At 45.0% G+C, this 11,727-nt stretch overlaps 1 protein-coding gene across 1 annotated transcript; it reads left to right on the plus strand.

The window, feature by feature from the left end:
* Positions 1 to 1,092: 1,092 nt before the first annotated feature.
* LOC112073531 (THAP domain-containing protein 5) lies at positions 1,093 to 8,256 on the plus strand. Its single transcript, XM_070440178.1, is given in 8 exon segments — positions 1,093 to 1,259; positions 2,333 to 2,516; positions 3,375 to 4,132; positions 4,684 to 4,726; positions 4,728 to 4,799; positions 4,801 to 4,848; positions 5,224 to 5,242; positions 8,127 to 8,256. Coding segments are annotated over 8 exon segments (1,290 nt in total). The 5' UTR covers positions 1,093 to 1,182; the 3' UTR covers positions 8,216 to 8,256.
* Positions 8,257 to 11,727: the final 3,471 nt, after the last annotated feature.

An 11,727-nucleotide genomic window follows, 5' to 3' on the forward strand; every position in this document is an offset into this window, starting at 1 on the left:
TTTTACATATACTAACAGCCAAGTATAGTTTACCGTCTTTAGACATATATCAACCACTGAGCTACAAGAACGACACCAACAGACATAATGAGTGTTTATGACGCCACAGCCAAAGATATGTGTATATGTAACTGAAGATAGACCAGAGCAGGTCGTTTCCAATGGGAGAGAATGAATCATAGTGTGCAGAGCCAAGCAATGCGGTGGGCTGAGCCAAGGACGATCTAGTGAGATCCTATTGGCACGTTCTAGCATGATTTTGCATATTTCCGTTAAGGAACGCCTACTCTGAAGTGCGCGTGTGCAAAAACTCGTCATTGCGTTCCAAAACAACGTTGTTGTTTTTTACTTTGGCAAAGGGTAAAGTACAAAACACAGTCCACTCTGTTACGGTTTTTAAAGTTTTGGAAACAGAAAACTGTATTAAGATTAAATGTTTMATCGATGAGAAAATTAGCAGAATTTGAATTGTAGGCTAAAATCCGTCTCACTTCAGCTTCTTCCATTGCCAGTCATTGGACTTCCTCTCATAACCATATTTGGTAGGGAGTGGAAACGTCAACCGGATGCTTCACATTTAAACATCCGGTGAAATATTTGGCTCATTGTTCTGTGCTACAGCTGTTCTCAGAAGTGTGTGTTGAATGTGGCATTTAAAAATTAAAAAAAACTCGGTAAATACGAGATCAAATCATAACGTCAGTGTTCTTCTGTTCGGAAAGTCGGAAATCTAGAAAAAGGACAGGGTTCCCGAGTTGGAATTCCGAGTTGAATGACCGTTAAAATTCCATGTGTGTTGTTGTATGTGTATGTGTTGTATGTGTCGAATTGCTATGCTTTATCTTGGCCAGGTCGCAGTTGCAAATGAGAACTTGTTCTCAACTAGCCTACCTGGTTAAATAAAGGTTAAATAAAAAATAGTTTAAAAAAAATCGATTTTTCCCAGTCGGAGTCTGTTTTTTTCCCCCGAGTTCCCCGGTTTGAACGCTCGGAAGTCGGCGATTTCCGCATTCCCAGTTGTTGTGAATGCAGCATAACGCGCGCCACGTGATATGCGAGTCGCATCATTTTGACGTAACGCACACAAGCTAACAGCTGACGCACGCTACAAGTGGATCACAAAACTGACAACTCACCTTGCCAGACCAGTTTTAAAGATAACTCTTCAAGGTGGTCGACAAGATGCCCAAGTATTGTTCTGCACCGAACTGCAAGAATGATTCTGGAAATAACAATTCTGATAGGAAAAGCTTCTACAAGTAAGCATGGCTGTATTTGTTGTTAGATTAACTGTAACTATGCGAGCAGTAACGTTCGATAGTATTGATAGCCCATTAAACTCGCCGATTTACGATAGAGTTAAGTGGCGACTAGTGTGGGTGGACTAGTTTTTTTAAATAACGACATTTAATGTGACAAAATATAAGTTTTATAAGATTTTTTGTTGTTGTTGTTGTAACTACTGATTTCAGCACCCAATGACTATCCCGAAATTACACGTTGTCTTGTGTAATTGCGAGCTATTTTTTGGCTGCCAAAAACAATAGTTTTGGATACACGTATTAATTGTATCTGTCATGGGAACTGTAGTCGCCACTCAACTTCAGKTAAGTTTAGTTGGCTACTATGAATGGCAAGGTGACGGTATCAAGCATTATCATTGATGCAACCCCTATTACTAGYCTGTTCAACCTCTCTTTCGTATCGTCTGAGATCCCCGCGGTCATCCCCCAACTGTTCTCGACTACCYGGTTAAATAAAGGTGAAATAAACAAATCGTGTCACAAATATTAATACTAGTTTGACACATGACGTGTGTTAAACCATATTGATAGTTAGTTAGCTAACCAAGTAATGTATTTGACGTGTGGGGCTCCCGAGTGGCGCAGCGGTCTAAGGCATCTCAGTGCTAGAGGCGTCACTACAGACACCCTGGTTCGAATCCAGGCTGTATCACAACCGACCGTGATTGGCTCAGCGTCGTCCGGGTTTGGCCGGTGTAGGCGTCATTGTAAATAATACTTWATTTTTTATCCTAACCCCGGTCTCCACAGGAGGCCATTTGCCTTTTGGTAGGCATCATTGTAAATAAGAATTTGTTTTTAACTGACTTGCCTAGTTTTATAAAGGTGAAATAAAATAAGAACAAATTCTTATTTACAATTAATTTAATTGACTTGCCTAGTTCAAAAAAAATATATATAATTACAAAATAAATGTGTTAACTGATCTCCTGTGCCACACGGTCGATGTTTCGCAATGTGTGTCAGTGGCATGAGCTGACTGAAGCAGGTTGTTGTTGGAAAGTAATACTGTTCTCCTGCCCCTGTAGGTTTCCACTGCAGGATCCAGCTCGGTTAGAGCAGTGGTTGAAAAACATGGGTCGTGAGGACTGGTGCCCTWCCAGACACCAGTACATCTGTCATGAACATTTTGCATCTTCCARCTTCAAGCTGCGTTGGGGGATTCGCTACCTGGAGAATAACGCTGTGCCTACTGTCTTCCAGCTCACTGAGGTACAGTGGATTTGGAAAGGATTAACCCCTTCACTTTTTCCACATTTGGTTACGTTACAGCTTTATTATAAAATTGATTAAGTTGTTTTCCCCCTTCAATCTACTGACAATAACCCATAATGACAAAGCAAAAACAGTTTTTTTAATACATTTTTGCAAACTTATAAAAATTGAAATATTACATTAACATAAGTATTCAGACCCTTTACTCAGTACTTTGTTGAAGCAGCGATTACAGCCTCGAGTCTTCTTGGGTATGAAGCTACAAGCTTGGCCGACCTGTATTTGGGAAGTTTTTCCCATCCTTCTCTGCAGATCCTCTCAAGCTCTGTCAGGTTGGATGGGGAGCGTCGCTGCACAGCTATTTTCAGGTCTCTCCAGAGATGTTGGATCGGGTTCAAGTCCAGGCTCTGGCCGGGCCACTCAAGGACATTCAGAGACTTGTCCCGAAGCCACTCCTGCGTTGTCTTGGCTGTGTGCTTAGGGTCGTTGTCCTGTTGGAAGGTGAACCTTCACCCCAGTCTGAGGTCCTGAGCGCTCTGTCATTGTGTGGTTTTGTGTGTAGATTGAGGAAACATTTTTATTTAATACATTTTAGAATAAGGCTGTGATGTATCAAAATGTTGAAAACGTGAAGAATACTTTCCGAATGCTCTGTATAGTAACTCTAACCCTAGGTATTGTCCGTAAATGTGATGTGTTATGCCTGATGAAGTCAACCTAAATGTAATGGGGGAAAGCCCTCCATGTTGGTTTATGTTCCTTCCTTCAAGTTCTACATAATTTTTGTGCTTTTTTAAATGATTAGTTTCAGAAGTTTGACAACACTCTTCCTCTTTCCCTTTTTGATTTGGTCAGAAACGTAAAGGTGAGGAACACGGTGAGAGTCAGAAATCCAAAAGGCTGCGACAYGGCAGGAAACAACGGACCACCTCTTTTGACGTTGGGATGCCAGCTAGCGACTCCACAGACAGTGACAACACAGTGACACTCTACGAGGTCACTGTTAACCCCTCAGCGACTGAGGAGGCAGAGCTGCTGGAGGAGCGGGACGTGACTGGCCACACAGTGGGCCTTCTACACACAGCACCTCTGTCACTATTAGAGGGGAGGAGCCATGACGGGGCTGCAGGAGACTTCCCTGTTACTGTGTTCCAGACAGTAGAGGATCTGGGTGGGTTGGAAGAGGTGGTGAGTGGGGTCACAGCAGCCATCTTGACTGAGGGTCATGACCTCGGAACGACGGAAGATGTCGGTAATTTTGTGTTGTCCCCGACATCTCTGGTCATGGAGAACGTCTCTCCCGAGACGGAGGAGGAGCTGTCTGTCTCCCAGGACGACCACGGCGGTGGGGCTCAGATCATCGCCTACTTTGAGACGATCCCCAACATTCTGTCCAGCGGGGCTGCTCAGTTCAGCATCCCCTCAGACACTGTGCTGTCCTCCGCTCTCAGCCCCACACCCATCGTCTCCACACTGCCAATAGTGTCCAAGCACATGCCCCCCTCTCCTGCATCACTTATCCTCACGCTGGAGAGACTGGCGACGGAGGAAGGACAGACTCCAGAGGACCATATGGAACATCGGGGAAGCCAACTGGAGGAACACCGGTATAGAGAACCCTTAACCCTCTACACCTTAACCCTCTACACCTCAACCCTCTACACCTCAACCCTCTACACCTCAACCCTCTACACCTTAACCGTTAACCCTCTACACCTTAACCCTCTACACCTCAACCCTCTACACCTTAACCCTTAACCCTCTACACCTTAACCCTCTACACCTTAACCGTTAACCCTCTACACCTTAACCCTCTACACCTTAACCCTCTACACCTTAACCCTTAACCCTCTACACCTACCTCTACACCTCAACCTCTACAACCTTAACCCTCCTAACCTCAAACCCTCTACACCTACCCCTTACACCTTAACCCTCTACACCCTCAACCCTCTACACCTCAACCCTCTACACCTTCAACCCTCTAACCTCAACCCTCTATACCTCAACCCTCTACACACTCAACCCTCTACACACTTCAACCCTCTAACACCTTAAACCCCTCTACCACCTCAACCCTCTACACCTCAACCCTCTACACCTTAACCCTCTTACAATAACATCCTAAACTAACCACTGTACCGTCTCCTCTGTTAGCTACAATAAGAAACAGCCTGAGTAAGGAGCAGCTGGAAGCCATTGTGACAAGAGCTTCAGAAGAAGGTGAAGGTATTGCAGCAGAGACACAGGAGACACCTGGATAAACTGGTGGGTCTGGAAAAACACCGTCAACCAGCTGAGAAGAACAACTTGCCTGAATGAAGAGAGGGTATGTCACAATACATAACAATACGGGACAATAACCTTTTGGGTTACTGGCCCAACGCTCTTAACCGCTAGGCTAACTTCCACACCAATCTCCAACCATTTCGGTATGGGACACGCCGCGACAATACACGACAATACAATACACGACACGGCACGACAATACACGACAATACGCGACGCGACAATACACGACAACACAACAATATAACTTGCTGAATGAAGAGAGGGTATGTCACAATACATAACAATACGGGACAATAACCTTTTGGGTTACTGGCCCAACGCTCTTAACCGCTAGGCTAACTTCCACACCAATCTCCAACCATTTCGGTATGGACCTCGTTTTGTGCACGGGGRCATTGTCATGCTGAAACAGGAAAGGGCCTTCCCCCAAAGTTGGAAGCACCGAATTGTTTTGAATGTCATTATATGCTGTAGCGTTAAGATTTCCCTTCAGTGGAACTAAGGGGCCTGAACCATGAAAAACAGCCCCAGACTATTATTCATCCTCCACCAAACTTTACAGTTGGCACTACGCATTCAGACAGGCAGTGTACTCCTGATTTTATGCTTGTGTGTGTGGCTGCTCGGCCATGGAAAACCATTTCATGAAGCTCCCGACGGAACAGTTCTTGTGCTGACGTTGCTTCCAGAGGCAGTTTGGAACAGTCACGTTCTGTGACCTTGTGTGGCCTACCACTTTGCGGCTGAGCCATTGTTGCTCCTAGATGTTTCCACTTCACAAAACCAGCACTTACAGTTGACCGGGGCAACTCCAGCACGGCAGGAATTAGACTGGCTTGTTGGAAAGGTGGCACTCTATGACGGTGCCATGTTGAAAGTCTATGAGCTCTTCAGTAAGGGCCATTCTACTGCCAATGTTTGTCTATGGAGATTGCATGGCTGTGTGTTAGATTATATACGCCCGTCAGCAACGCGTGTGGCTGAAATAGCCCGAATCCAGTCATTTGAAGGCGTGTCCCCGTACTTTTGACCATGTAGTGTCCGTTGTGGGTCAGTTGATAGAGCATGTCTCTTGAAATGGCAGGGTTGTGGGTTTGTTTCCCATGGGGGACAGTACAACAAAATGTATGCACCCACTATAAGTCAATCTGGATAAGAGGGTCTGCTAAAAATCACTCAATGTAACAATATATATATATACACTAGACAATAGAATGTTTTATATAAAATATGTACAGTGCATTCAAAGTATTCAGACCCCTAGACCTTCCACATTTTGTTACATTACAGCTTTATTCTAAATTCGATTAAAAAATATATACACAATACCCCATAATAACAACAGAACCAGGTTTAGATAATGTTGCACATTTATCACAAATAAATCACATTTACATAAGTATTCAGACCCTTTACTCAGTCCTTTGTTGAAGCACCTTTGGCAGCGATTACAGCCTTGAGTCTTCTTGGGTTTGACACTACAAGCTTGGCACACCTGTATTTTGGGGAGTTTCTCCCATTCTTCTCTGCAGATCCTCTCAATCTCTGTCAGGTTGGATGGGGAGCGTCGCACATATTTTCAGGTCTCTCCAGAGGTGTTCGATTGGGTTCAAGTCCGGATGTTGGCTGGGCCACTCAAGGACATTCAGCGACTTGTCCYGAAGCCACTCCTGCGTTATCTTGGCTGTATGCTTAGGGTCGTTGTCTTGGTGGAAGGTGAACCTTCGCCCCATTCTGAGAACCTGCTCCAGAGCGCTCAGGACTTCAAGGATTGCTCTCTACTTTGCTCTGTTTCTCATTACCTTGATCCTGACTCGTCTTCCAGTCGCTATCGCTGAAAAACATCCCCACAGCATGATGCTTCCACCACCATGCTTCACCGTAGAGATGGTGCCAGGTTTCCTCCAGACGTGATGCTTGGCATTCAGGCTAAAGAGTTCACTCTTGGTTTCATCAGACCAGCGAAACTTGTTTCTCATGGTCTGAGAGTCCTTTAGGTGCCTTTGCCAAACTCCAAGCAGGCTGTCATGTGCCTTTTACTGAGGAGTGGCTTCTGTCTGGCCACTCTACCATAAAGACCTGATTGGTGGAGTGCTGCAGAGATGGTTGTTCTTCTGGAAGGTTCTTCTATCATCACAGAGGAACTCTGGAGGTCTGTCATTGACCATCGGGTTCTTGGTCACCTCCCTGACCAATGCCCTTCTCCCGAGTGGCGCAGCGATCTAAGGCACTGCGTCTCAGTGCTAGAGGCGTCACWACAGACCCAGGTTTGATTCCAGACTGTATCACAACAGGCCGCGATTGGGAGTCCCATAGGGCGGCACACAATTGGCCCAGCGTTGTCCGGGTTTGGCCGGGGTAGGTGGTCATTGTGAATAAGAAATTGTTCTCAACTGACTTACCTAGTTAAATGAAGGTTAAATTAAATGCTCCTCCGATTGCTCAGTTTGGCCTGTTTTGGTGGTTCCTAACTTCTTCCATTTTAAGAATGATGGAGGCCACTGTGTTCTTGGTCCTTCAATGCTGCAGATGCTTTTTGTTATCCTTCCCCAGATCTGTGCCTCGACACAATCCTGTCTCTGAGCATTGCTTCGACCTTATGGCTTGGCTTTTTCTCTGAAATGCACTGTCAACTGTGGGACCTTTTATATAGACAGGTGTGTGCCTTTCCAAATCATGTCCATTCAATTGAATTTACCACCTGTGGACTCCAATCAAGTTGTAGAAACATCTCATGGATGATCAATGGAAACAGGATGCACCTGAGCTCAATTTCGATTCTCATAGCAAAGGGTCTGAATACCTATGTAAATATGTTTTATACATTTGCTAAACTTTCTAAACCTGTTTTTGCTTTCATTATTGGGTATTGATTTGTATATTGAGAATGTTATTTAATCAATTKWAGAATACGGCTGTAATGTGAATGTACTGTATCACTAGAGTCCAGCAGCATTCCACTAAGCAGGGTCGGTTCTGATGAGACCAGCTGCTGCTGGAAGTGGTGTCGGAGGTCCAGTAGGAGGCACTCCTTCCTCTGGTTAAAAAAGAAAAGATCCCAATGTCCCTGTGATTGAGGACATTGCCCTGAGGACATTGCCACATGCCACTGTGGTTGCTGTGATTATAAAATGTGCAGGATTACATGATGAACAGTAAGAATACTGGTAGAACGAATGTTTTCAAACTGATGGCTAGCTGATTCTGCTTTATGATATCCCATCTCTCTGATAAATAAATAAATAATGATAACATTCCCCAAACATTTCCAAACTGTACGTAACGTATCTGTTCTTTTCTCAGGTTTGTATCCAGACCGTGCTGCTGTATCGGAGGCAGGAGAGACGGTGGCCATCATCTATGAACAGGACAACACAGCGTACCTCTATGACGGATCGGGTTAAACAGTGTACCTCTATGACGGATCGGGTTAAACAGCGTACCTCTATGACGGATCGGGTTAAACAGCGTGCCTTGTATAAAGACAGAGAAAGAAGGTTTAGGGTCCAGAACAGAGACCAGATGGGGTCAGGTACCAGAACATATACGGGACTGGGTCAGGTACAGAACATACACGGGACGGGGTCAGGTACCAGAACATACGGGACGGGGTCAGGTACCAGAACATACACGGGACGGGGTCAGGTACCAGAACTATACGGGTCGGGGTCAGGTACCAGAACATATACGGGTCGGGGTCAGGTACCAGAAACATACACGGGTCGGGGTCAGGTACCAGAACATATACGGGTCGGGGTCAGGTACCAGAACATATACGGGACGGGGTCAGGTACCAGAACATATACGGGACGGGGTCAGGTACCAGAACATATACGGGACGGGGTCAGGTACCAGAACATATACGGGTCGGGGTCAGGTACCAGAACATATACGGGACGGGGTCAGGTACCAGAAAAGACAGACACGGGGTCAGGTACCAGAACATATACGGGACGGGGTCAGTACCAGAACATACACGGGACGGGGTCAGGTACCAGAACATATACGGGACGGGGTCAGGTACCAGAAACATACACGGGACGGGGTCAGGTACCAAACATACACGGACGGGGTCAGTACCAGAACATATACGGGACGGGGTCAGGTACAGAACAGACAGACACGGGGTCAGGTACCAGAACATATACGGGACGGGGTCAGGTACCAGAACATACACGGGACGGGGTCAGGTACCAGAACAGACAGACCACGGGTCAGGTACCAGAACATATACGGGACGGGTCAGGTACCAGAACAGACAGACACGGGACGGGGTCAGGTACCAGAACAGACAGACACGGGACGGGGTCAGGTACCAGAACAGACAGACACGGGACGGGGTCGGTACCAGAACATATACGGGACGGGGTCAGGTACCAGAACATACACGGGACGGGTCAGGTACCAGAACAGACAGACACGGGACGGGGTCAGGTACCAGAAACATATACGGGACGGGGTCAGGTACCAGAACAGACAGACACGGGGTCAGGTACAGAACAGACAGACACGGGACGGGGTCAGGGTCCAGAACAGACAGATGGGATAGGTAGTTGTTTACCTTGCTAAAGTGATGAGGAATCTAGTTGATATGGACCCTGTACTTTATGTGATGTGAAAATCATGTGAAATGTATTCTTGGAATATCAGAAGATGGAGACTGATCTGTTTGGATGAACTAGTGTCTGTTTTATTATTTATTAGTGTCTTAGGTCTTATTCTAAACCGTGTGTTTCCAGCCCTGAATGCTGAAAGCTGTGGTATCAGACTGTATACCACGGCTATGGGCTGTGTCCAGGCACTCTGTGTTGCGTCGTGCTTAAGAACAGCCCTTAGCCGTGGTATATTGGCCATTATACCGTACCCCCTCAGGCTTCAGCCTTAACTCTTATTATAAACTGTGTGGTTTGAGCCCTGAGTGATGATTGGCATAACAGACCGTTGTACCACGGGTATGACAAAACATTCATTTTTTACTGCTCAATTATGTTGGTAACCAGTTTATAAAAGCAATAAGGCACCTTGACCTTGGGGGTTTTGTGGTATATGGCCAATATATCACGGCTAAGGGCTGTGTCCAGGCACTCTGCTTTGCGTCGTGCTAAAAACAGCCCTTAGCTGTGTATATTGGTCATATACCACACCCCTCAGGCCTTATTGATGAATTATTTTACTAGTGTTTGTCGGTGTCCGTTATTAAATTTTGGAGAGACATTAGTCAGTCTGTAGGTGAAGTGACATCACTGGAGTTTCGTTTTGCTGGGACAGTGGGAATGTACGAAAATGGTATTCTGTTTTGTTTAATCTTATAATTTTATCCCCCGCTGTAAATGTAATTATTTTCTTTCAGAATGTTAGTTTGATGTTGAAAAAAATTGCTTGTCAGCTTGTTGTTTGTGTGGAGAAGTATTGACAATACAATATTGATTTGCACCGACTTTTTTTTCTCCCGTTACTTGTATTTTATTGATAACATTTTAACAGTCAGTTATTTAATTATGATAATCCTGTTTACAATGCTTCCGGAATATGTCGTATTGAGACAGAGCGCAAAGCTCCAATACCGAATGCTGCATGGCTTCTATGAGACCCAATCAGCACAGCACCAGAGATGCGCATCTATGTCCAAATCAATCGAGCAAGCACAGTGTAAGGACCTATCTGCCGTCCTGCAATCGTTTGATGGTGCCCTAGCTGAATGCAAGTAGTAACCGCAGAGTGTATGTGTATTGAATCTGAGTCCCACGGGCAGTTAGGTATAACAAACATCGAACGACACGGTTTTTGGACGAGGGCACCAATGCCAACAACGTCTGATTTCCCGTTTTCTCTCACAATCGCACTCTTCGACCTCTAGTCACTTGTACTGTTGTGCGACAAGCTGGACGCACAAGACCACCTATATTTCATATGAGAAGCAGGAGCTCTTAAGTACAAATCGGGTGAAAAGACATCCCAGAACAAATTTAATAAAACACCCTTCACTAGAAAAATAGGCTACGCCATATATATTTATGATTTACAGAATTCATAGAGTTTATTAACGTATATGGATATTCACCACATAAATCTAGAGAAGACTCTTAAAAAGTTCAGACAAGGTTATCTGTTGAAGCGTTAAACTCTTGAATAAGATGCCATTTGAGATAATGAGTTAAACCACACAAAACCAGATATGTTTTCTGTATTGTGGTTGCTGTGGCGGATGAGATCTAAAACGGCTAGCAACTACTAATGTTAGTCACGAACACAAGGAATCATAGGTGTGTAGCCAAGAGTTTACTCTGGGCACAGAGCTGAAGCTTAGCCAGCGTCCATCTCTGTGTCTTGGAGAATTAATTGGAAACTATAATATTCCGTCTGTGACTATGGCGGATGGAGCGGGGCTAAATTCATTTAACCCCTCTCATTGTGTCTCAATCAAACCAGAGAGCTTTCCATAAGCAAAATGTGAAAATACACTGTCAGCACCTAGCAGCGCAAACATGCACCGCTACTGGATAAAAACGATGGGCTCACACATAAGTCACAATGTGTCGTAAACCACATCCGAACACAAACGGGTATAGTTATTGTAAATCGATTCCTTTCATAGAGACCTCAAGCTAAATGAGGGCTCTCATCCGGCTTTACTGAAACTATCCACTGTAGCATTTAATAATTACCTGTTTTAGTGACCTCATTGTTTTCAGCTCTGAGTAATTATTGTCTCTTAATTAGGCTTTGGATGGGTCACTTTCCGTCATGGCCAAATGGAACTGCAGCTTTACTGTAGCATGCAGATTGAACTTTGTGTCAGATAGGACGCGGGAGTATGCGAATGACACTATGTGTTTAAACGATTGAACTTAGTTAGTTAACTGTAAACTGAGTCGAGGACAATATGTTAAGGTATATTATATTTTCAGGGTATAAA

This window comes from Salvelinus sp. IW2-2015, unplaced genomic scaffold (assembly GCF_002910315.2).
Source record: "Salvelinus sp. IW2-2015 unplaced genomic scaffold, ASM291031v2 Un_scaffold2286, whole genome shotgun sequence".
Lineage (NCBI taxonomy): Eukaryota > Metazoa > Chordata > Actinopteri > Salmoniformes > Salmonidae > Salvelinus > Salvelinus sp. IW2-2015.